Source organism: Callospermophilus lateralis, chromosome X (genome assembly GCF_048772815.1).
Source record: "Callospermophilus lateralis isolate mCalLat2 chromosome X, mCalLat2.hap1, whole genome shotgun sequence".
In the NCBI taxonomy this organism is placed as follows: Eukaryota; Metazoa; Chordata; class Mammalia; order Rodentia; family Sciuridae; genus Callospermophilus; species Callospermophilus lateralis.
Genome location: NC_135325.1, coordinates 147,011 through 174,385, shown reverse-complemented (window position 1 = coordinate 174,385; position 27,375 = coordinate 147,011). Strand labels below are relative to the sequence as shown.

At 40.0% G+C, this 27,375-nt stretch overlaps 1 protein-coding gene across 2 annotated transcripts in view; it reads right to left on the bottom strand.

Annotated features, from left to right (window-relative positions):
• Positions 1–8,268: 8,268 nt before the first annotated feature.
• The window catches only part of Wwc3 (WWC family member 3), a 107,946-nt gene continuing 88,839 nt past the window's right edge, over positions 8,269–27,375 (bottom strand). The window contains exons 12-23 of one of the 2 annotated variants that reach the window (XM_077107212.1): positions 24,717–24,837; positions 23,678–23,752; positions 22,368–22,454; positions 21,228–21,420; positions 19,918–20,085; positions 19,325–19,476; positions 17,931–18,096; positions 15,486–15,650; positions 13,583–13,675; positions 12,104–12,331; positions 11,495–11,622; positions 8,269–11,039 (exon numbers count right to left, since the gene is read on the bottom strand). In XM_077107212.1, the coding sequence (XP_076963327.1) occupies positions 10,973–11,039; positions 11,495–11,622; positions 12,104–12,331; positions 13,583–13,675; positions 15,486–15,650; positions 17,931–18,096; positions 19,325–19,476; positions 19,918–20,085; positions 21,228–21,420; positions 22,368–22,454; positions 23,678–23,752; positions 24,717–24,837 (1,643 nt within the window). In that variant the 3' untranslated portion in view covers positions 8,269–10,972. The remainder of the gene's footprint in view (positions 11,040–11,494; positions 11,623–12,103; positions 12,332–13,582; positions 13,676–15,485; positions 15,651–17,930; positions 18,097–19,324; positions 19,477–19,917; positions 20,086–21,227; positions 21,421–22,367; positions 22,455–23,677; positions 23,753–24,716; positions 24,838–27,375) is intronic. The other variant, XM_077107213.1, reaches the window with a different exon arrangement.

The window sequence follows — 27,375 nt, the reverse complement described above, 5'->3', positions numbered from 1 at the left end:
AGAGGTGGATATTTCTGAGGTAGGTTGGACAGTGAACTCCAAAGATGTTCACCCCTCATCACAGACCTGTAAATATGTTGCTTTTTATGACAAAAGGCAACTGTGATTAAATTAGAAATCCTGAGATGATGAGGTTGCCCTGGATTATCCAAGTGGGTTCACTATCATCAGAGGGGCCCTTATAAGAAGGAGGCAGGAGGGTCAGTTCAAGAAGGAAGTGTGACAATGTGAAAAGTGATCCGAGAGATGGAATTGAAAATGCTACATTGCTGGCCTTGAAGATGGAGGATGGGGTCATAAATGTACAAACATAAGCAGCCTCTAGACGCTAGAAGGGCAAGCGAATAGATCTCCTTGAGAGCCTGCAGAAGGAACACAGCCCTGTCTACACGTGGATGTTCACCCAGTATAACACATTTTAAACTTCTGACCTCTAGAAACAAATATAAAAGGATAATTATATTATTTTAAGACATTAAGTTTGTTATCATTTGTCACAACAGGGTTAAAACAAAGCCCTTGAGACCAGGGGATCTCTGAAATAAAAGAGTTTATCAAAATTATAGAGGAGAGCCAGAAAGAATGAACCAGATCTTGGGACAAATTCCCACAACTGCCAGCAGCAGGGCCAAGCAAAAGTTGGAAAATATCCCCCAGATCAGATATAAGAGTATTTTATATAATAACAATATTAATAAATGTAAATTGCTAAACTAAACCATCTGCTAAAAGAAAACATTTTGAGAATATCTAACAAAGCACAATATAATATTAATCTGTTGGAGAAACAGGTGTAACTAAAACAAAAATACCAAATATAGATGACTTACAAAGATTCACAAGGAAAAAAATTAAATGAAAAGCAGCTATTATCACACTCTTGATATCTGGGATGGAATTGAGACCAATAAGCATGGAGAGGGATGAAGAGGGATGCTTCACAGTGCTCTAGGCTAAAATGTGTAACAAAGACTTAAGATTCATTAATGCTTTTGCATCTAATTACACAGCAACAGCTTTCAAAAGCAGGAGCTACTGGAGATATGAGGAAAAATAGAAACACTAACATACATCAGTCCATGCACCCAGGATGGCTCAAGTAGACAAGACCTAAGGCAGATGTAGAATACCCAGTCAACATGACCACTAATCAGCAAAGTAGAGCTTGGAGATGTACAGTTAGGTATGCAGGGAGGGCTGAAATTCATGTGTGCTCTGCTCCCCAAATTCATGTCCACTCAAAATCTCAAAATATGACCTTATTTGGAAATAACATCTTTGCAAATGTAATTAATTATCTTCAAGATGAAACTTGGGGTGGGCTGTAAATCCAATGATTGGTATCTATTCATAAGAGAACAGAGAGGAAGATTTGGAGAGAGAGAGAGAGAGACAGACAGACAGACAGACAGACATGGGAAGAAGTCACGTGATCACAGAAGCAAAGATGGGAGTGATGTGGCCATAGACCAAGGAATTTCTGGAGCCATTGGGAGCTGCAAGAGGCAGGAGGGATCCTACCCTAGAGCCATTTGGGGGGAAATGGCTGTGCCTACACCTTGATTTCAGACTTCAGGCCTCCATAACTGTGAGAGAATACGTTCCTGTTGTTTTAAGTCACCGATATTGTGATAATTTTCTATGACAGGCCTGGAAAATAATCCTTTATGTATATATGTACAGATCTATGTATCAATCAATCAATCTCTGAGCCCTAATTATACAGAATGCATTTCTTGTCACAGAATAGACACAAAATCTCACTAAATCATAGGCCACAAAGAAAAATTCAGTAGATTCCAAATAAAAATAATGAATAGGATTGTCTGACTAGATGGCAGTAACTAGACATTAACAAAAATTTGTATGGATCTTTACATCTGGAAAAATGTTTTAAAGACATGGCAATAAACATCTCTTGGCTTGAAGAAGCAGTCTGAAGTTACTTAGAATTTCTTAGGAATCATGATAATGAAAACTCAACATATCAGTTGACAAGAGAAAAATTTACCACACTAAATTGGTTTTGTGATGTAAATTTTCCTTTTTGTGGTAATGGGGATTGAACTCAAGGCTTCATATATGGTAGGCAAGTACTCTAAAACTCAGCTTCAACCCTAGCACTAATGATATAAATTTTAAAGTAAAAAATAAACACATTCAACTCAAACAACTACAAAAAGGCAACTATATAAGACACAAGAAAACAAAGAAGGATTAACAAAAATAAAAGCAGTATTTTGTGAGTCATAAAAAGAAAAACTATAGGAAAAAAACAAAAGCTGGTTCTCTTTGAAAAACAGGAAGAAAAGGTTTTTTTTTTAAATTCAATAACTAACCTAATCAAGTAAAAACAAGAAGAAAATACAGTACAGAAAGTGGGAAATAAGAAGAGGAAAAGCAGCAGCAAGAGGAAGAAAATTATAAAAAAGGCTGGGTGCAGTGGCACATGCCTGTAACTCCAGCAGCTTAGGAGGCTGAGGCAAGAGGATTACAAATTAAAGGCCAGCCTCAGCAATTTATCAAGATCCTGTCTCAAAGTAAATAATTAAAGGAATGGGGATGTAACTCAGTGATAGTGTGCATCAATTTCAATACCCAGCACAAAAATAAACAAAATTAAATTTTAAAAAAAGATTGCTCTCTTCAGCTCTTTACAGGTAAATTGGAAAACATAGGTAAAATAACTTCTTTAAAGAATTTACAATGTATCAAAATTGACCTTGAGACAAGTTTTAAAAAACCAATGTCCACAAAAGAAATAGAGAAAGTGATTTAAAGAGCACCCCTGAAAACATTAAAATAATAAGCACAGAGCAGGCCCAGATGGCTTCTTAGCAGAATTCTCTCAAAGTTATCCACTGAGCCCAGAGAAAAAAATAAAAACTTTCACATTGTTTTATGGAGTATGAAATTGATTCTCTACCTGGCAAAGATTTCACTAAAAATTTATTATAGTATATCAATGCAGAAATCATAAACACTAGCAAACCAACTATAAATCAATCATATGTTCCTCTCAGTAGATATAGAAGACAACTTTGAAAGTCAGTAACATTCATGTTAAAAACACTCAAGAAAATACAAATTGATAGATGTTTCCTTTATAAGTGTGTGTGTGTGCATGATTCACCCCCTAAAGTCAATAAGGTTTGTGCCCTCCAAAAGTTATATTGGAATTTGTTACTGTGGCAGTGTTGGGAGGTAGGCTTTAGAAAGTAATTAGGTTGTAAAGAGGGATTAGTGCATCTCTAAAGGGACAAGTCAGGGCAAACTATTATAAAGTGAGGTTGTCCCTCATTTTTCTCTTCTGCACCCCTCTGCTTGTTCAATTTTCTGCCATGTTGTGGCACAGCACAAGGCCCTCACCAGAAGTCAAGCAGATGCTGTCACCATGTTCTTGGACTTTCTGGCCTCCAAGACCATGAGCTAAATAAATCTATTCTTTATAAATTACCAAGTGACAGGTATTTTCTTATAGCAACAGAAAACAGACTGAGACATAGCTTTCTCACTGAAGTCTGAAAAAAAAAGAAAAATAGCCTTTTGTATATGTATATTTATCTTATCTTTGTAAAAATACAGAAAACAAAATAGGGAAGAACTTATCAAGAAATATCTGAAATGTGTATGAGTAAAACTGGAAAGCATTCCTGAAAGACACAAAAGTAGTCTTAAACAAATGGAAATATACAACACATTCTTGGATAAGAGGATTCAACATCATGAAGGTGTCAATCCTCCCAAATTTTTAAGTTTAATGCAATTCCAGTAAAGACTTCTTTATTTTTTCCCTGGAGCTAGACAAGTTGATTATAAAATTCATTTGGAAGAACAAATGAACAAACATAGCCAGGACAGCACTGAAAAAGAAGAAAGGAAGAAAGGCTAGTGCTGACAGATGCTGAAAGCTACCTACAAGCCTCTGTAATGAAAGCAGACTCTCTCATATGAATATAGATTCAGACTGTTCTGTTTTCTCACTTCTGCAAGGCAAGGACTCACAAATGTGATATTCTATTAGTAAGGCTGCAGGGACACTATCTTATACGTTACTGGTGAGAACACAAGTGGCACACCCGGTAGAAGGGAGAGGCAGTCAGACCTAGCAAAATTCCATATGTATTTACCCTTTGGTCCAGAGATCCCATGTCTAGTGATCTACCCCACAGAAATAAAGGCAAAAATGTGAAAAGATGTCTGCAGAAGATGAACACATTATTTTTTAATAGCATAAACTAGAACCAATCAGAAGATGGCTGAATAAACTGTCATACAGCCACTAATGCAGTGTGCAAGGGCAAAAGGAAACGAAGAATACCTACATATACCACTTTGGAGGATGTGGGAATAGGAGAAATGTATTCTGCATGTACAATGGATGTGAATTTGGGCTCAGGGACAAGGCAGTTCTTAATGGGTTGAGTGGTGGCCCTTTTAGTAACCCAAAAGATATGACAACCTGAAATTTGGGGTGTGACCTTATTTGAAAAGTATTTGCAGTGGTAATTAAATTAAAATCTCAAGATGAGCTTATCCTGAATTAACCAGGTGGGAGCTAAATCCAAAGACAGGTCTTATAAGAGAGAGGAGAAGATGGAGAGGAACACAGAAGAGTGGGTGATACAAAGATGGGGACAGATATTAGAGGGAAATTATTATAGTAGCCAATACAGATTCTGGTGGTCTTTAGAATGGATATATATATATATATATATATATATATATATATATATATATATACACACACATATACATATGCATATATATCCATATGCATATATCTACATATATATGTATATAGCATATATATATATATATACATATAGTGTATATTTGTGATACAAGTTAGACAAGTAATCTGACCCTGTACTGCACCACACTTGGCCCCCCAAGATACATTTTTAAATGAAAAAGCAGGTGGAAAAAAGTGTGTTTATTGTGCTATCATTTATCCAAGAAAGGAGAAAAACACAAATACATGTGTGTATGGACACTCACATGTATATATGTGTACATATCTGCATATATGCACATATGTACATATATTTGTATATATGCACATATATGCTTATATGTCTGTTTATATTAAATAACAACGCCCAGGGGCTGAGATTGTGGCTCAGAGGGAGAGCATCTGCCTCGCATTCATGAGGCACTGGGTTCAATCCTCAGCACCACATAAAAAATAAGATATTGTGTCCACCTATAACTAAAAAAATAAATATTAAAAAAACAATGCCTGGGAAAACAATATTTCTTAAATGGTTTACTGTCAAGGTGAGTTAAATAACAAGGTAGAATGGCAAGAATAAACACTAGACTCATTTGAATATACCTTCTTTTGTATATTTATCCTTGGAACCATGTCAATATTTTATGTAGTTATAAAATAAAATTTAAAAGACCAAACCATAAAAATCCCAAAAAGGCCAAACAGGAAATATTCCAAGTTGTTTTATATCATATTATTTTTTTTATACTGGGGATTGAACACAGGGTTCTACCACTGAGCTATACACCTAGTCCCCATCACAGTAATTTGGCTATATATTCCTTAAGTACTAAAAGAGTTGCAAGAAAAATTTCAGTTTCCAGTAATTCTATTATTGGTGGCACTGTTGGTAATGTTATTCTGAAACTGTTGTATATGTATGTGATATGGGAGAAAGCAAATGGATTATGCTGTGATGTTCTATTTCTACCATCCACTTTTTATCCTTAGAAAATATTGTGTATCCCTTAAAAATGGCCACTCCAGCAGTAACAAGAACATCTAGCAACAAGAAACTGAGTCACCCTGAGAAAATGACCAGTTCCAGGTCACAAACTTCTGGTCATATAGGATGATAAGGAATCCATCTCAGATCCTTGGGGGTCATAACAAAAGGACCCAGGAATCAACAAGGAGAGGTTCCACCAGCCAAACACAGGAGAATTTGATCACCAGTATGGACAACCACAGTGAATTAAAATACCACAAACATGGGCTGGGGATGTGGCTCAAGCGGTAGCGCGCTTCCCTGGCATGCGTGCGGCCCGGGTTCGATCCTCAGCACCACATACAAATAAAGATGTTGTGTCCGCCGAAAACTAAAAAATAAATATTAAAATTGTCTCTCTCTTTAAAAAAAAATAAAAAATAAAAATAAAATACCACAAACATGTTTAAATCAACATGCTAATAATGATACCAAAAAAGAAAATCTCAAAACTAAAAGCAAATTGGCCACCACTATGCATTGGTAGCAAACAAAATCATTATTTTTGAAAACTGGTAAGAATTGAGAATTTATCTTGTGGGGGCTGGGGTTGTGGCTCAGTGGTAGAGTGCCCACCTAGCATGTGTGAGGTGCTGGGTTCGATCCTCATCACCACATAAAAATAAAGAAATAAAATAAAGGTATTGTGTCCAACTACAAATTAAAAAATATATAAACATAAAAAAGAATTTATCTTGCTTTCCAAAAATAGTACCACAGGGTAACTAAATAGATGAGTAGGTTTCTTTTTGTAAAGGTATTTCAACTAATAAGTAGGAAAAATGATAGGATTAGAATATCACCATTTTACAATCCTTAAGGAACCAAGGGGTTTAGGTACTACCAATAGTTGTTAACATTACAAAGAGACTACAGGACAGATGAGAATGAAGAAGTCTTGCCACCTATCCCTCCCCAAAATGGAAGAAAAATAAACTGCAATGTGATCAAACTTTTAGATCCAACTACCAATATGTAAGTAATGAAATTCTGAGGAACATGTTCAACTATACCACAGAAATATCATCAATAAGTCCAGAAAGTGGGACATATGACCTATGTTTAACAAAATATGTGTATGTTCAATCCTGTACACTGAGAAACAGACCTAACTATTAAGACACCACTTTGCAACTACCAGGATTGCTATAATCAAAGTGACACAACAAGTGTTGGCCAGCATGTGAAGAAACCAGATCCCAGTACACTACTAATGGGAATGTAAACTGGGGCCGTGACTTTGGGAAACAGTCTGGCAGTTCCTCAAAAGTTTAAACATGAAGTTACCATATGACCATATGACTCAGCAATTCTACTCATAGGTATAGACCTAAGAGAAATGAAAACATAAGTTTAAACATGAAAGATCATAGCAGCATTATTTACGTTGGCCAAAGAGTGGGAGCAACCTAAATTGACCATCAACTGATGAATGGATGAATAAAATATGACCTATCCCTATAATGGGGGATTACTCAGCCATAAAAAATGATATACATGCTACAGTGTGGATGGACCTCTAAAGCATTATGCTGAGTGAAAGAAGTATGACACAAATGGCTATATATTGTATGATTCCCTCAGTATGAAATGCCCTGCATAGGCAAATCTGGAGAGAAGACAAGTAGACTGGTGGTTGGGCTAGCGGAGGAATGGGGAGTGACAGCTAATAGGTATGAATGTTCATATTTTGAGAAGACAAAAGTGTTCCAAAATTAATTGTGGTGATATTTGCATAATTCTCAATATATTAAAGATTGAACTACATGCTTTAAGTGGGTAAATTGTATGTTACATGAATTAGATCTCAAGAAAGCTATGACAAAAATAAAAACCCAAAGCAGACAAAAAAGATTCCAATAAGTAGATTATACTTGGATTCTGTTCAAAGAATGAAAAGAATGATACAAAACAAATGGGAAAGTGAACCTTGGATATTTAATAACATTAAGGAACTAGCAAATTTTAAGACATAAGGGTGTTGTACATGTTTTATCTCTATTGGCAATATATACTCAAATATTTATCAATGAAATGATAAGGTGTATGGAATTTGCTTCAAGTCACAAGAAGGAGAAGTTAGTGGAAGTGTAAAAAAAATGATTGACTATGATTGACCTGTGCTGAAGCAGGTGGGGGCTGCATGTACATTCATTTTACTATTCTCTGATTTTATAACTCTATTTTCATATTTTAAAATGTGCATGTTTTGTTCTTATTTTTATGGCAGTGGGATGAAACTCTCAGGGCCTCATGTATGCTAAGCATGCACTCTTTATTAAGCTTCATTCATAGCTCCTGTTTTTTATATATTTTTCAAAGCCAGGCATGGTGACACATGCCTATAAACCAGCCACTCAGGAGGCTGAGACAGGAGGATCACAAGTTTGAGACCAGCCTCAACAACTTAGTGAGGCTCTAAGCAACATAGTGGGACCCTGTCTCAAACAAAAAAGTTTCCATAATTAAAAAAACACACACATTTCCACTTTGTTCTTAAGGCAGGTTAGTTTAATTTTATAGAAGAAATACTTTCAAACAATACAAATGACACAATCAGAGAGAATAGTAACAAAAAACAAAGAGATGAATACTGATTATAATTTATTCCCACAACAGAAGGTTACTTATTTCAGCAATTATCAATCAACCAAAGCCTGACAATGCAGTGATTAGATATTGAAAAACCAAATTCCCTTTTACACACAGTGCTATTTCTACAAACCCTAATGGCAGAATCCTAATCATTTCTGGACCAGAACTGCTCATAAAACATAGCAGAGTTTTCCTTCTCAGGAAGCCCTATATATGCACCAATTTACACAGCAGATGAAAATACCCCTAAGCTGACAGCACTTCACATATCTGACTTGCCACATTGTCTGGGCCTGGCAGTTGTAACTAGCTGGAAGGTAGCAAGCCACATCATGACTGAGAAACAAAGGGTGTTCCTTGTCCTCCTGACTGCTTGGACCGGTCTCCCACACAACTGTTCATCTCGCCTTCATTTGTCTCAATTTTCTTTCCTTGCTACAGTTCCTGCCAGATGCAAAAGCAGACACAACAGACAGGAAGGCAGGGAGAGGTGAAACAGGAGGGTGTCAGACACAAGTACTCCTTAGACTGACACCAAAGCTGAGGCTGCATTTGTTTCTTGTGGGCAAATTCTTTTAAAAAAATAAAAACAAAACCTTGAGGGCAGGAGGGAAGCACTCACATGGAAATCTTTATCAACTGGGGAGTGATATTTAGTTGAAAACATTTGTCTGGGGGCTTTTTATATTGGCCCTGCTGGGTTTTCTCCACACTGGTACTATTACTTAATAGGGGGTTGGCAAAAAAAAAAAAAAATTGTCTCAACCTATTGATCAGCTTGGAGAGAGCTTCCTGGGGCAGTTGCTCAAAAGTGGCATGTAATCCCTGTGTTCAGGGCACCGTCCCCACATGGAGGGTGCCATGCATGTGAGACATGAGCAATCTGCCCTGTGCAGACCCCAGTACCCAGAAGCAGATGGCACCTGGTTGGAGTTTAAAGTTTCAGCAGCATGGGGGCACAGAAAGAGGGCCTGCCCAGCAACGCCGTCTGCCAAATGGCAGTTTTCATAAGGATCAAGGCTTGCAGTCTCTACCTCTGTTGTGGGTTCGTACAAAAAGGAATTGGCAAAAAAAAAAAAAAAAAAAAAAGCAAAAGCAAGACTAGAAGCAGGAATACATAACAAGAGATGACAACAGTGAATAGCATAAAGTTTTCAGTCTTACCACCACTGACAAAGTCCATTGTCTGTGATTGGTCACGTGTCAATGAAATGCTTTTACAAAATTCATTTTTAATAAATGTAAAGGGAAGTGCGTTATATAAGGGGGTAGGTTATAGATTGATAAGAAGAGAAACCTGATTACAAGGGATATTTTCAAGGGAGGGGAAGAAAAATCTAGGAAGAAAAATTCTGCTTTCTTTGACATTTCCTGTGACCGAACTTGTATACTTATCTGAGGCCTCAGGAAGGAGAGTACATTTCACATATGATAAACATGTGCTAGGCAAACTACTTATATCATTCAGCATTTAAAAGAATAATTGCATATTTTATTACATTAATTTTATTTTTCCTCATGAGCTAGTTGTAAGATCTCATGGGGAATATTGGGTAGACTCCAATATGGGGGCATTCTGATTTAACTCAAATACTCTCCTGTAAATGACTCATTGGGTAATTCTAGTTACTCATATGTCCTTCTCTCCACAAAGAAGCACTTTCTAGGTTATTCCTATGCCATAACTGCTGCATCCACCTCAGCTTCACTAAAAACACACATTCTGAGGTACCTTTTACCTTCCTTCACAAAACAGCAGCAGGGCAGGAGCCACCCCACCCTCCTGCTTTAGAATCACATGAAGGGTGGGAAAGGCAGGGCTATACATGGTCTGACAAATGCAGGCAGTGTGGACGGCCACTGTGAACAGGCAGGCTGAAACCTGGGATGCCGGAGGCTCTGTCACCGGCTTCAGACTTGTGGTAAGCACAGAAAGATGCATTAGACAACAACACAGCAATGAGAAGCGATCAGTGCACAGCACACAACGGACACTGAGCCCTGCGACGCATACATGGCTTGTGAATTACAACTGAACCACTGCAGTTGATATTTTAACATAACACAAAGAGAGTGAAAGTGTACAATATACATGGTAAATGCACCTATCAGAAACTGATACAAGTGACAGATTTAGCACATAGTGTTTGCGTTTCGGGTGTCAGAAACAAAACCGGCCCCAAGTTCCATTCTACTGTATGACAAATACTGAAGAACAAAATTTCAGTCTTAAAATACATCTTAAAGTCAGTATTTTCCTTCAAGGAAAAAAGTACTATAAATAAATTACAATACAGTGAATTTGCCTGAACTCACTTCGTTTCTGTCTTCCAGCCTTTAAGTCAAATAAAACAGTGTAAAAACTGTACACTCTTAACATGATAGTTGATCTTTTATAAAATAACCTGTCTTCAGAGATGTCAATTTCACAACAAGGAAAAACCAAGCCCTGTTGCCGTCACTATTATAAAATATATATGTATAGATATATGTTTTTTTACAAAATGTGTATATTAATAGCTTTGCACAAATATTTTAAAGACAAATTTAGCTAATCTAAGAACTTCATGAAAATAAAACAGGCAGATAAATACTTCTGTGCACAATGCACTACATCAAACGTCGTCGGCTGGGAGAGGAGGTATGTTAATCCTTGGTCTTGTAAAAAATGCTATCTTCTCCCTGAGATCAGAAAGAATTACAGGTTAGAAGCTGTTCTGCAGACACTGAAAGGTGATTGAATTTGAATCCCCAGCAACAAGGCTATTTGTATACAGTCTCTAAATTCTAATCAGTTACGAAGACCCATGAGATCAGGGGTTTACCTCCAGTGCCTAACAGTGCCTAGTATAGAGTAGGTATAGGAATGTTTGTTTTATTAATAAAAGAATGAATGAGTCAATGAGTCTAAATCAGAATTGAAGGAAGCAAGAAACATTTCAAGCTAGTTTATGCTGGGGATATGAATATCAAGGATATAAAAAATTAATACTAGGACTAGCTATTAGAGATGGGAATGCTGCTTTTAGTGTATTTCTGTTTTTTTTAATACTTACTTTGTTTTTCATAATAACAAAGGTTTAATAGTAAAAAGAAAGTGTCAAGCATGGTTGGACACAGTGTTGTTTCTCCCATACCTGAAGGTCTGCACTTGGATGGGCTCTTTGTGGTTTTGCCCGCGCAACTGATAGATCTCTTTGGAGGCCTTCTTTAGCATCTTCTCAGCTGCTTGTTCTTGATGATAGTCAAGTTTGGTCTGTCGTGTCTGAAACAGAAATATTTAATGAGCAAGATGTTTTTATTGCCATTTTTAAGGAAGAATGACTGAGTTCACACTCAGACCTGGAGCACAGAGGAACCAACCCCAGTCATGAAGATCCAGAGTCAAGAAAGGTCCACCTCCTCCACGTCCCTCAGGGAAATTTTTCACAGGCATCACTAGGGGTGGCTGGAGTCAGACCTGGGAGACCGGGGATGCAGAACATTCCTCCCACAAGTTGGGGAGTATCTCTGGGCTTTCCTTTCAGCTCCCACAGTCTCCAGAAGTATGCTGGTACCATGATAAATGCTATCCTCCGGACCCACAGAAGTAGAGAACTGGCCCCATAAATAAGTCCCTAGATCATTACAATTACATCATTATCCAGATGTTTACTTCTGAACCCAAGTACAGTTGTTTCAAAGGGCTGTGACTGTGGGCAGGTAGTAAGCAGGGAGCCTGCCAAGTCAGGCCAACAACCTCTCACCTGCCTCTCTGCTTCCTTCAGCAGGCTGCGGAACCGCTCATCTCGGAGCACCCAGTGTGGGAGGTCGGTCTGGCCTCGGAGCTGGGCATCTTCCAACCTCTGCCTCAGCTCCCGGAGAGCACAGATCTCCTCATTCAGCTGCCTCTGCCGTGTTCTAGATGCCTGGAGATCCAGCTCCAGGTCCAGGGAGGTGCGGGCCATGAGCTCAGCCAGGGAAGACCTACAGGACTGCAGAGAGACCATAGCTGTGATTGTGCACACCAGCCCAGCCAGTCCACATGTTTGGCCTTCTGGAAGGTTCTTCCACAATTAATAGGAAACAGGTACAGCACAGGTATCTCTCTAAGTGCAGCCCAAATTTTAAAAACACAGACTTGGGCCAGGCATGGTGGTGCATGCCTGTAATCCTAGCAACTCAGGAGGCTGAGGTAGGAGGATTGCAGGTTCAAAGCCAGTTTCAGTAACTTAGTGAAGTTGTTAGCAACCTACTGAGACTGAGTTTCAAAAAAATAAAAAAATAAAAAGGGCTGAGAATGTGGCTCAGTGATTAAACACCCTTGGGTTCAATGCCTGGCAACAAAAATAAAACAAAAACAGAGACTTAGGGGTAAGATTGTCTCTAGTACAATAATAAGCTTAGTAATAGAAAACTGTTTTCTTGAATGATGACCTATGTATTTGCAAAAGTATGGAGCAACAGACACTCATATATGGGGCTGGCAGGATCAAAAATGAGCACAGTTTCCAGAAGTCATTTGATATACATTTTCTTTGGTTCTGAGATATCATTTTTGCCATGCATCTAAAAGGTACAACTGCCAACATGGATAAGGGATCCAACTGATGTTTATGATGGGGGGAGAAAACCTAAATATACAATAGCAGGAAATGATTAAATAAATTAAGGTCAACATAAAATGTAGCCATTGAAAAAATGAAAACATATATCGACATGGAAAAAGCCTTAGGACCATGGTATAAGAGAAGAAAGAACACATTACAAACCACATCAGTGCTTTACATTTAAAAAACTTCATACACACCCATGTCCATGTGTATGTGTGGACACACTTGTGGGCATGTGTGTGCACACACACACCACCTGTCAAAAACTTTCCTCCCCATACAAGCCTCAAGTAAGCAAATATGCTATGTTCAACAAACCCCTAAGAGAAAAAAGACTTGTTCATGAAGTTGAGGGCAGTAATTCCCACCCAAGCGGAAACAGACCTGGGATGGCAGTTATTGATTTATTATTAATTCACTACATCTAAGAATATAAAGATCACAAATTATACAAAATAGTGTCTTAAGAAATACTGGTAACATTATGACATTATATATGTTTTCAAAGATTTTTTGTCAAGAAACAAGAAAATAACACAGTCCTAGATATTACCTGAAATATTACCTTTTGAATGCTATAAAAATAACTCCCAGGGCAAGTACAGATGCCATTTTAGTTTACACAACACACACCTGTTTATAGCGAAGGGTTCGTCTTTCCAAAGTATTTCGCACAAAGGGGGACTTCCTGGGCAGTGTTGAACTGTCACTGTCACTACGATAAAGCTGTATCAAAAAAAAATGATGTTCAGGAACTTTATCAGAAATTTACTATTCATTCTGTGTGTATTCTGAATGGTATTGTTTCATTTCTCTTTAGAGGCACACAAATACACTTTGGACTTCTGGTGCTCTTATCAGGTCTTTGGATTTCAGTTAAAACAAAACCTACAGAAAAGTTTCAAGGGAAAATGAAAGACAAACCAAAGCAGACAAAGCCACCACCCTGGTCCCATTTTAGGTCTATCAACTGAACCATTTGGAGTTTCCACACTGATTGAGTCAATAACATTTTTTCCCTATTGATTCCAACTACAGCTTGATATTAGGAATGAAGCTCACAAAAGTCAGCATTGTCCTGAGCACCTTTTACTGTTTATCAATCATCTTCATTTGCTGCATTTCTGGTTTGGGCAGAGAAAGTTGGGAGAATGGCTGTTGAAACAAGAGACTCATTGCTGCAGTGGAATAAGCCACCACCACCAACTCCTGCTATGCCAGTCAAGGGAAAAGACTGGTTTTAAAGAGGAAAAATAAAGGATGCCTTCTTCTATGGGACACACCATGACACTGTGGATTTCATGTGGTGTCAGGGTCTTACCACAGAAACAACGTGTGTCTGAGTGAAAGCCCAAGTCTTTGCCTTCACGGCTTATTTTCTATGCCAGTTAACCTGAAATACTCAGGAAATGCAGTAGAACATCAGTGAACCTGCCCCACCAAGATACCAACATACATAAAAATGAGGCCTCTGACAACATCGCCAGTAAATGCCAGCTTTTGTGTAGAATGTAGAGCACTGTACAAGGACTGCCAGTCTTCCTCCAGGTGAACAAAACTTTGCTGATTATTACCCTATCCTCCCCAAGAAGCAGCCCTGAGTCTACCCCTAGGTCATTCAGCAAGAGTCCAAAATAAGGTAGAGACATGAGAACAGTCTTCAATCAAGTGCAGCCAACTATATGAGTAAGCATCATGACCATTTATCTATAAAAAACAAACAAACAAAAACAAATAACCTCTTTTTCTGTCCAGGTCTGTGCTATTGTTGTCACATCATCACTGCCTACCAACCTCCATCTCACTGTCCTGTCTTCAATGACCACCCAGGATTGGGTCTCCTCTCCACCAACCTGAGAGTTCAAAGTCCTATGCACCCATTATAGCCATCTAGGAGTTTCCAAAAGTTCTGATGCCAAGCCTCACCTATGACCAATGACAAATCTCTGGGGATGAGACCTGGACATCAGTATGTGATGAAGCCTTCCAATGTGATTTGATTGCAAGGTGCAGCCAAGGTTGAGAACCACTGAGGATCCCCATTTTCCCTCGCAGGATATGAATTTACATATAGTTGAGTCAGAACCCACTGCCTTAGCATCCAGGCTCTTCCAGGTTATCACTACCCAGTGATAACCTGAAGCTACACTTCAGGACTTGTAACCATGCAGAGGGACCTGGTCTTCCAGGTCACAACTAAAGACAGTTCCTGTTTTTATTTGCTATTCCTTAAACTAATGTAGAAATGATTCACATCGCCTCCTGACCACTTGTTGGCATAAGTATAACATTAAAAAACCAGGGGAAAATGTATCCCAATCCTGAAGGGATCCAGAATTAGACAGGCACCAGGCAAGAGTGGGGAGGCAACAGCAGAACTCGGATTTCATCTGTCAATACGTAGGGTATTCATTGATTCACTGGTAGAATTTGGGAAGATACATAGCTCTTTTGGCATAAATAGTAAAAATGAAAACATGACAAAGAGAAAAAATAAGGGAATATCCAGAGAGGTGACAAAAGAATTATGACTCACCCTGCAAACATACTGGCTTCGTGCTCCAGGTGAAAAGGTCTGAGAACGTACAATCGTGCTACTACGAACAAAAGGTGTCCCACGGGTGCGGCGGCTGGGCCGCTCCTTCAGGATGCTCACTGCTTCTTCTGGGAAGAGATCTTCTGTGTTGGTTTCCTTGTCGACCTGGGTAGCAGTTAATTTATTACTATGACTTCTTCCATAACACAAGCAATAAACAGTGCAAACAACCATCTCTCTAACCTCATCCTCAAATATAACTGGCATTTCATACCTCATGTGTCCAAAGTGAATGGCTGGGATTCTCTACACACTAGGGGGAGCCTTTTACAAGGATCTCTACTTTCTATTTGTTCATGGAAAAGACATCTTAGTGCCATCCTGGGCCCTGTTCTCTTTCATACATCCCATGAGTGATCCAAGAGAAAATCCTACTTATCCTTTGTGTCCAAGATAAGTAGATTTTGACCACTTGTCACCAACCCTTCATCAGATTCACCATCTAGTACCCAGATTCTATCCACATAAGGGAATATTATTCAGCCATAAAAGGAACAAAGTTCTGACATACAATATAATACAGATCAATTTCAAAAACATTATGTTGAGGGCTGGGGATGTGGCTCAAGTGGTAGTGCGCTTGCCTGGCATGTGTGTGGCCCGGGTTTGATCTTCAGCACCACATACAAACAAAGATGTTGTGTCTGCCAACAACTAAAAAATAAATATTAAAAAATTCTCTGGCAGGGGATGTGGCTCAAGCAGTAGCGTGCTCGCCTGGCATGCATGCGGCCCGGGTTCGATCCTCAGCACCACATGCAAACAAAGATGTTGTGTACGCTGAAAACTAAAAAATAAATATTAAAAAATTCTCTCTCTCTCTCTCAAAAAAAATTCTCTCTCTCTCTCTTCAAAAAAAAAAACATTATGTTGAGCAAAAGAAGCTAGAAACAAAAGTCATGTATTATACTATTCCATTTATATGAATATGCAGAATGGACAAACCCACAGAGCTAGAAAACAGATTGGGTGATTCCCTGGGGCCAGAGATTCTGCTTTCAATTCTTTTGGATAAATACCCAGAAATGAGATCGTTGGACCACACAGTAGTCCTATTTTTAACATTTTGAGAAACTGGCATACTGTTTTACACAGCAGTCACACTATTTTATGATTCTGACCTTTCTCAAATGTAAATGCAAATTTGCATTTTTAAATGTAAAGTTTTCCTAAAAATACAAATGTTTCCAGAAATATAAACCCCTCTTCCCTACCATCTGATTCTTTAGTGGACATTTTGATTACCTAATATAGAACACAATTGTATTTCACAGATTTATCCTTTCAACTGTCTGATTCCCTGTTAATGGTGGCCATTTCTTGTTTTTTCCCCTTTCCTTATCGTATCTATGATACCTAGCAACTACATATGCCAACACAGAAAGAGAGAATGCAAATGTGGGAATGGACTAACAGTTGGGGAATCTAGGTGATGGGTATATGAATATCTATTGCATTAATCCAGCAAACTTTGAGTAGATTTGAAGATTTTTGAAAATAAAATTTGGGGAAGGGGGAAACACCAAACTAGCCTCCCACAGCCACTCACCCTGATTTAGACTACTGCTTTTCAAGGTTGTAAAAAGTAGAACAACAGCAATTACTGGCAGCCTAGTCTAAAATTACTCCAAACCTGCTGTACAGGCTGCAGCTTGGGCAGCTGCCCAAGGGGTAGATTTTACCTTGTGTTTCAGGACAAGGGCAGGGGCCGTGGTGATAAATGGTTTGTGTGTGTGTGTACTGAACAGTCTGGGTAATAAAATTTCAGCAGGGCACTGATACAATGTCAACCAAACATAGTTGACCAGATGGGGTAAAAGGATGCTTTGCTGTTCTTCATGTTTCAAAGAGTAAGTAGTAAGAGGTGCTCAAACCCTTTGAGGCCCAGGAAACTGCTTGACACATTTGTCCCTGAAGACAGGAATGGATCACCACAAAATAGCACACAAAGGAGTAAAAACCTATATTTTTAGTTATAGCTATCCTTTCCTTGAAATATAAAATCGACAAATATTTCTGCAGTACCTGCTTCACCACATTAAGCCCTTTACAAATCTTAGACCAGATGATTTTTTTCTTCAGCTCTCAGGAAAACACAGTATTAGCTTAGCTATGACCCCCAAACTCAACAGCACTGTGCATTGTATACCATGGCTTCCCCACATTCCATGATGTCCATGTGGCTAGTGCTTGTTGGTAAGCATGTCCTTCCACACCTGCATGTGCCCATCATCTCTGGTTTCCTTTAGTGCCTCTCCTCTGCCCATCCCCCTCACACTTCCCCTGATGGATTTAGGGGTACACAGCCTCTTTCTGGACAGCACCTGATATTATACATTAAAATATCAAGGGGCTCTGTAAAGTCCCTTGACATTTTCTACTTACCTTAAGAGGTGGGGGCTGAAGCTTCTCAGAGCTGTAAGGATCTGCCTGGCCAGTAAATGTTTGTCCATGGATGGAGTTGACACTGACACAACAGGGATCTGGGTATGGGGGGCTGGTCTGGGTACAGTTGCTACAGCCACTGTCAACCGAGTCAGCTTGCCAACTCCTAAAGGTAGACAAAATCCCACAAATATTCATCAGAAGGGATTGCTTTCATTGCTGCTTTTGGAGCACAGTAGTAGAGAAACCCAATGAAACCCATTTCTATTCACTGACTGAAAACAGTTGCTGTCCTCATATAATAAAGGGGCATTTCTGCTTTCTAGGGAAGAAAACACTTCAAAGCTTTTGAACAGCATGGGTCTTCCTTATCAACCACTGCAGCCACTGGAAATGCCAGAAACCCCTACCCCAGAGCCCCTCCTGTCTTTCTGACCATCCCTGAACATAATTTACTCCCCCTCTGCTATGCACTATCCTTCCAAAAATAAATTCCTCTTGAACTAAATTTAGGGAAGCCATGGGAAAAACAGGGAACCTTTGGAAAGATGAAAAATGGCATGGAAAAATGTGGTAGTGATACAATATAAAATTGCCTCCAGAGAGGGTCAAGCAAACCACTTCACTAGAGGTGCTTGCTCATAGGAATTATTTGTCCATTACATGCAGGCCTTTACAGAGTCAAGGACATCACTAATGTTCTGCCTTTAGTAACATGTAAAGGGACACTGCAAAATTCCATCTATGGAAAATGTCCAGAACAGGCAAGTACATAGAGATGGAGAGTAAATTTGTGCTTGCCTGGAGTTAGAGGAGAGGAAGAAGGGGTGGGGCTTTTTGGGCAAGATGAAAATGCCCTACAACGGACTATGGTAATAGTGGCACACTGTTACTATACTGAAAACCACTGAATTTTACACTTTAAATGGGTGAATTGTGTGGCAAATAGATTAGATCCCAACGAGGAGGTTGAAAAGCAAAAACAGCAACAAAGGGACTTTAAAGGGACCTTGTTGTATTCAGACCTGGTGGAGGGGAGTCCACAATCCCACCTTTCAAGTGACATTCCAGAGGGGAAGGGGAAGGCTTAAATCCTGCACAGAGAATTGGGACAGAGAGCTCAGGGAACTGGTCTTCTTCAGATCAGTATCAAACGTCTCATCAGATTCCCAGCTCCTGAGCAACAGAACCAGAGAATCACCCAGCAGAAATGAGAAAAGCATCTTGCACTCCAAGACAGCTCCAACCAAGAGAGCCACAGCTGAACAACAACCATTGGTTTTGCCCTAAGAAAATATGCCTCATCTCCCTGAAGATGTGTAAAGCACTCTCATCCCCTGGCTGGGGTGGAGTCTGGAGGACTGCACAAATGCCCTTAGGAGCTAGGCACTTGCCTCTCAGATATGGCCTCGGCCTGCTCTTCCTTCCTCTCTATCTCCAGGATCTCCTCCTCAGTGTACTCCAGCTTCACCCGTTCCTCAGCCAGCTCTCTCTCCACGGCTTGCAGCTGCGCTGTGGTTCGAGCCAGCAACACTGTCACTGCATCCTGCAGGAGAAAAAGACATTTCTGAGAACAAGTCTAGTCACAAAATTATAGCAGCAAAGCAGACAGCAGGCACCATGGTTCACCATAAGCAATCCAATCACCCTTGGACTGTGGGCCTTGATGGCTCTGCAATGGGAGAACCCACCCACTGTTCACAGCAAGATACTCATTGGCCTTTTCAAACAGTCAGATTTAATGATAACCAACAAACCTCTGGTGATCATAAACACATTAGCATTAAAAACGCATGACTGTGAAAAGGCTATAGATATGGATATATTCCATTTTTATACCTTCCTCTGAAATGCTACTTCATTGTCCCCACATTCTGACTTTAAATCCACATAGAACCTTCTTAGAAATGATTTCCCCAAGCAAAGACAGTCTCAAAGTCATAAAAGCAGCCATGAAAGGTCAGCTCCTTAAACCAGGGCCACATACCGTCTTTCCCAAGCTGGCATGCCCAGGGTCCCGTGAGACACTCTCCCCAGCACGCCCATTCTCCCTCCACCTCGGTGGCTCCGAGCTGGCGAAGACCTGCACAGGGTACCAGCGCAGCTGCATGTCGCCTGAACTGTCACATTCGGCTAAATTAATCTGAGCAATGCCCTGCATAGGTGTTAAAAAGAAAAGCCAGAACAAGAACTGAATAATTTTACCTTAGCAACTAAAGTCCTTTAAAATATCAAGTTCACCCTTCAATCATAAGATAAAATATTTCTTTTTAGTAGAAGCATGACAGTACAATGAAAGTGGTCCCAGAGGATCCTAACAAGAGTGACTCCCCTGTTTGCATATTCAGCACAATCAGAAAGTGCTAGAACAGTGGCAAAGTAGCAATATGGAGGGCTGGGCCAGACCCAGAGCTTGGCTACTTGATGGACCACTGATTCCCTCAGAATTTTTGAAATAAGAAAGGCCTGTTAAACTCTACACTCCCTAATTCTACCACTCAGGACACAGGAGCCAGGGGAAAGATTTCAACACTGGAAATAACCCATCCTGGCTTCCAAGTCCTGGCCTGGACACTGCACGGCTGGCTTCTCAGGATTATTTGTTGCCTCTCTTGAGGTCTAGTCCTAGGGTTGTCAGATAAAATACAGGAAATTCAGGCATATTTGAATTTCAAGTAAGCTGTATATTTTTTTACTACAAGAAAGTATCAAATATTGCATGAGTATATACTTACACTAATAATATATACTTATTATTAATTACTAATATACTAATAATATATACTTATACTAAAATATACTAAATGCATCCATAATTTATTTGAAATTCAAATTTAACAGATCATTCTATATTTTATTTGTCATATCAGTCAACCCTACTTTGTTTCTTGACTGACAATGGGGATAATATGGAAGCTATTGCATGGGGGGTTTCCATATTGAGATAATACATTTAAAGTAAAAATCACTGGTCAAGATCATTGGTTAGCTCATCCCTTTCTGTACTCTCAGCTACAAAAACTACTTGACATTAGGATCATTTCTAAGCTACCCACAGAAGTGGGAAGGGAAAGAGAATGGAAGAGAAGAAAGGAGGGAGAGAAGAAAGGAAGAAGAAGGGGGAAGGAAGGCAACAGAAATGAACAAAAGAAAAGAGAGAAAGGCAGAAAGACAAAAACTAAGAAAAAAAATTTTTAAAGAAAAAATGGAAGGAAGGAAAGAAGACTTAAACACAAATGAGGGAGAAGAGGGAGGGAAGGATGGAGCAGTGAGCCAGCACGAGCCACGGCGCCATACCAGCAGTTCTTCCTGCAGCTGTGGATTCACTGAACACACATATAATTGAAGTGACTTCAACGTCAACATGCTGGAATGCACAGGGATTCTGAACACTTCATTAAACACCAGCGGGGCTTGGAATTCCAGAGCCTTCGAGCAGTAAGTGTTGGGGGTGCCAGAGTCGAGCGGGGGCAAGTAGACGCGGACGTGGCTGGAAGCAGACAGGAGGAAAGCATTGGCAGGCAGTGCTTATTGACATGATGCAAGTGTGTACCCTCATGAGTGGCCCTCTTTTGGTACCCATGGGGAAACTTCAGAGTCCTTTGGAAAAAGTTCCTTTGTAAACTAAGAGTAAGCCCAAAGAACTGGATGTGCCCCGGGAGCTCACTTGCCAAAGGAAAACTTTGAGGTCAGTCCTAAATACCCCAGGGGCTTCCATAGTACTGATGGTCATTGTGTTTTGGCAAGAACTCCTTGGCTGTCTCCTCACAGCACTGACTGTCAACTTGTCAGACTATAACACATGGGGGCACTGACATTTTCCCTGCCCTTTCCATTCCCAGCCTAGAACTTGACACATGGGGGATTCTCAAACATTTACCACCACTGCAACATATATCATTAGGGTAAGCTGAATCACAGGTGGAGCCTCAGCCACTTACACCAGGGTGCTTCCAAGGAATTTAGAAGACTAGTTACATAGAAGACTCAAGGAAGGGGGGTTCCAAGCTTGGTCTTGAATGGCAAGTGACCACTCCATTGAGTACCTGCCTAGGGCCATGGAGTGCAGAGAGGTAGAAATTCCACTATCAAGGCCAAGGTTACTAGGTGATTCCCAAGTGGTCCCGATTCACTTTTCCTGTTCTCCTCAGCCAAGGTCTCCCTAATCCTAGTCAGAGGCCTCTTAACACATATGATAGGTACTTCCTTGGTGTCAACACTGCACATAACTTCATCTGCCTCAAATAATTAACTAGGCTCTTTTTAAAACATATAGTTCTTTATAGTTCAGATAGATATTCCCTAGTGATTTACTGTAAATTCCTTCCCCAGGCTGCCAAGTAGACCAGGTTGGTGCACCACGCTGTATGGAGGAGGGCCCCTGAGAGGCCATCACTAGCTGTACATGGCCCCTAAATCTCCAAGCTGGGAGCTTACATTTTACAGTCTTCCTTCATTACCAGCCCAGAAAAGTTCCTCAGCTGGAGCACGTGCACAAGAAGACATTCGCTGGCACTGTCATGCCTAGAAAACAAAGCCAGAGTTTGTGGACCACAAATTCCCCACAATGGAAAAGTCCCTCTGACTGGACTGCAGCAGTGGCCATCAACTGAAGGGGATTTTTGCCCCACCTTATCCCCAGGGGACATCTGCAATGTTTGGAGACATTTTTTATTGTCACAACTGGAGAGAAAGTGAATATCATGGCATCCAGTGGGTGGAGGCCAGGCATACCACTGAACACCCTACAGTGCACAAGATAACCCCCCAGAGTAAAGAATGATCTGCTTCCAAATGTCAACAGTGTCAACTTCAAGAAACCTGGACAAAATAACAAGAGCAAGCAAAATAAAACACCAGGGATCTGAACTTCTTGCCCTGCTAGTGTGAACAGTACAGTTACTGCCTCAATTGAAACTGTAATGGGAAACTAAAAAGTATTGTGTTGCAAACCACCTGGTGACTTCTCTGGGAAGAGGAAAGGACCCCATTATCTGTATCTGCACCACAGTTAACATATTCAACTCCTAGCAGTAATGTGCAAAAATATCCCCAAGAGGCGGACTTAACCAGGGGCTTTCAGTACCCCATTATGGCTCCCACACCCCTTAGCTCCATGAGGTGACAGTCCTTAGCTGTGAATATCTATGCTGAAAGACAGCAATGGCACCCCTTTTCCCTGTTGCTTTGTTATGGTTTGGATGTGAGGTGTCCCCCAAAAGCTCACGTGTGAGACAATGCAAGAAGGTTCAGAGGAGAAACGATAGGGTTGTGAGAGTCTTAACTCAATCAGTGAATTAATACCCTGATAGAAATTAACTGTGGTAACTGAAGTGGTAGGGTGTGGAGGAAGGAGGTGGGAAGTGGGTTGTAACTTTGGGTACACATTTGTATCTGGCCAGTGGAGTCTCTCTGCTTCCTGATGATGTAAGCTGCTTTCCTCTGCCACACACTCCTGCCATGATGTTCAGTCTTGGGGAATGGAGCCAACCTTCTAGGACTAAGACCTCTGAAACTGCAAGTCCTGAAATAAACTTTTTTTCCTCTATAATTGTGCTGCTCAGGTCCTTTAGTCACAGCAGTGAAAAAGCTGACTAAAAACACACTCCTTCCTGCCACCTCTGTCACCTCACCTATGACTGGCTGAAGTAGGACTGTGTGTATCAAGGATTGGGAAGCAGCACCATGGTGGGCCCCAATCTACAAGGCATTTTAAGAGTAACAGGGAAGGCAGCTTCTGTACTCACAGAAATCCCACGTGGATCTGTGGGTCGTCACTACCACATGTGTCTCCAAAAGCAGACTCTTCAGCATCATCATTCCTGAACACAAGGGGAAATTCGCCCAGCTTTATTACAAAGGGAACTGATAACTACAGGTTGTATAGAAACTCTCTCATGCTGAGGGTGCCTCTTACTGAGAAGAGCTTTATCAAGTTGTGACATAAATAAAGAGGCTCATTAAGTGTATGAAAGGGCATGGATCCTGAGGATCCATGGGGTCTCTCATGGGTACCTGCCTACCAACTGCTGTTACTTATTTATGTTGTGTTTGTTTTGTTTTGGAAAATAACTTTATGTACCTTTCAAAACTCCATATAATATTCAAGGCAGCATTCAAAAATTTAAAAGTTTGAGATAACTGAAATGTCTTATACTTGAAATTTATGAATATACAAAGAAAAATAGTCAATCATAATAAATCACATTAGGGGCTGGGGTTGTGGCTCAGCAGTAGAGCACTCGCCTAGCACATGTGAGGCGCTGGGTTTGATCCTCAGCACCACATAAAAGTAAATAAATAAAATAAAGGTACTGTGTCCAACTACAACTAAAAAATATTTTTAAAAAATAAATAAATCACATTAGTCTAAAAAGTCATTTTTTTTTCATTGCAAGGGGATTCTTATAGCTAAGGAAATAAGAAAGAAGGAAATTCACTTCTAGGGAATATCCTTTCCAGAAAAGCAGGTCTCTCTTATGTGTGTATTGATTCTCCTTTTTCAGCTCTATTGGGTTTAAACCTTAAGTTCACTGGGACCAGGGAGAAAGAAGTCATCCTAGAACACCAGAATGAGAGCCAACCTCCAAATGCCACAGAAGCCAGAGGAGTTATTTTTGCAGGTTTCTAAGGCCCAACCTCCTGAAGTTGAAAAAAAGTTAGAAAAATATTCAACTTCTACATAACAGTTTCAATATATGACAGCTTCAGTATGGATCCTTTTCATGTGTAACAGTAATTCTGGTAAGTCAGTTTGGGAAAAAGGAAATAAGATAAGCTCCTAACCTTTTGGTTAGAGGTTCAAATACCCCGCTATCACTGGCTAGTGAGTAATCCGACAGGCATGCGGAAACACGGCGCGCTCTCCTCTCCAATCTCTTGGCACTGTCTTCCCGCAGAGTCACTGCTGCAAACAAGAGACACACCTGGGTCAGGAGATGACATCACAGGAGGCCAGGGCCTCTGTAGAGAATTGCTAAGTTACTAAGTGTTCCTCAGACACACCATAATATGCACATGCGTAGAAATACACTACACACAATTATTTGTAAGATTGAAAAACTAAAGAAACAGAATTCTGGCTACTTCTTTGAAAGTTTTTAAATTGTCTACAAAGATACTTGGATTCATAAATCTCTTTTCACCCCTTAATGAACACAGTGAACTTAAGATGATGTGGGGAAGACCCTTCAATCTGCATGTTTAGACCTCAGAACCAAAAGAAAAGAACAGCACTGTGCTCTCCAAGGGTGGCATTTCTCATTTTCTCATTCCTTCTTCTGCTGTTTGGTATTTTATATAATACACACACACACACACACAAAAAAAAAAAAAAAAAAACTACTTTTACAACTGGACACAATGTTAACTATCCAAACAAACCCTAACAAAATTTAGTGACCTTCAAACCTTCAAGAGGACATAGTAGAACCCAGACCAATCCTTTAAAAGCACCTCCTCAAAAACCTGTAGCCTGCCAGGAGTATGCTGAGGCTCATGCCCATCCAACTCTGTAACTATAGTACCCTCCTCAGTTGCCCTGGAGTCAGACAGGCTTCCAGAATTTCTTTCCTGGGTTAAAACACTACTATTCCCTGGCAGTTTATTTTTGTGTTTCATATTCATTTCAATCAAGAGCTAAATATAATCATTGAGATTTTTCTTCCTAACATTTCATTAACTGTTTCTACCCCTTCCCTCACAGCAATAAGCTCCTTTAAACAAAACCTATAGAATATGCGTATAATTTTTCCATGTTAATGTGATTATGTGCCCAGGAGTCTTTTTTTTTTTTAATTTTCATCGGACACAACATCTTTATTTATATGTGGTGCTGAGGATCGAACCCAGGCCGCATGCACGCCAGGCGAGCGCGCTACCACTTGAGCCACATCTCCAGCCCCTCCAGGAGTCTTAATGTTGTATAGAGGGACACACTTGGTTAGAATATAGAATAAAATATGAAGCTACAGCATCATAATGTTCCTTGTTAATAAAGAAGGTTCCTCTTTTCTCTATATACTTTTCTTTGTCTCTCTAAGCTCTACAAATGAAAAATCTTGACATCTGTGCATTTGTAAATTGAGGGAAATAGTGAGTCCAAAGATGACCATCTCTCTTTCAACCAAATTATTATTCACATCAATTAAATACAAACACATTAAACATTGCACAAAACAAACATATAAGGCTATCGCCTTTGTTCTCTTGCTGTCAACTGGACACAAAAGTTAGCCTTCCAAAGATCTGCGATGCCACACAGTGGAGTGGGGTTTAGTTATTTGCTCCTGCCTCAGTCAGCCAGGGACAAAAGCTGGCTCCATTCTGGAGTGGCCAGAGGTACCGACTTTCAAATTGTATGCCAGGGTTCTCAAGTCCAGCTCTTTTCTTCGTCTCTACCATGTGAAAGGACCACAATCCCCAGTCCTGAACTGCAAAAGGAACCTTCCAATGCATTGTATCAATCTCTAATAAGTGAAACTGATCATTATTTCTATTCCCAGTCCTGACACTGTGAATAGTTCCTAGATGTAGCTTTAAATCCCTTTAAGAAAATAGCCCCAGTATGGGCGGGGGTTGTGGCTCAGTGGTAGAGCGCTTACCTAGCATGTGTGAGGCACTGGGTTCAATTCTCAGCACCTCACATAAATAAATTCTATTGACAACTAAAAAAATAATAATAAAAGAAAACAGCCCCAGCAATAATCCTATGCACTTCCAGGTAATCCTAACCTATGAGTGCAATCCTGACCATAATTCTGTCTTATCATTATGACAGGAGTACAGGAAAAGAGAAGAGCCATTAAGGAACTAATTCTCATAGAGCTCAGGCTAAGTCAATGAATTCACACAGCAACCACAAGCAGGAGTTGCCCTGGATGAGAAAAAGCACAGAAACACTCTATCCTTCACATCCAAGACCTGCACTCTTGGGCTTCAGGGCAATGAGGTTGACCATGGGGAGCAATGCCAGTGAAGTAAAGAATAAAAAGTCTTTTACACATTCATTTAAAATGTCTCTGTCCTTTTCATCATTAAAGACGGTCAGTCATACAGACAGACAAACACTAAGACCCAAGGAAATGAACGCTGCTTGATAAAAGGAAGGAAATACATTGTGGGCAAAGCTGCCAGCTGTCATATTGAAATAATGAATGCTGTTATATTCTGGAGAAAATACACATGTGGAATATACAGTGAAAGCTTTAGAAAAGTTCTTACATGACTTTAGTAGCCATCATGGAAATTAATATTAAAATGATGACAATTGATAAACTACATCCCAGTCATCCTAAACATGGATTCACTGCACAAAGATGTGTCCACATCCTGAGCAACAAAGGGGAACGAGGAGAATCCAATATCACTTACAGTGAACGTTTCTGTGGAGCCGCATGAGAAAAGAGATAAAAGAGCATAAAGTGAAAAAAGGCATAATTTAAGT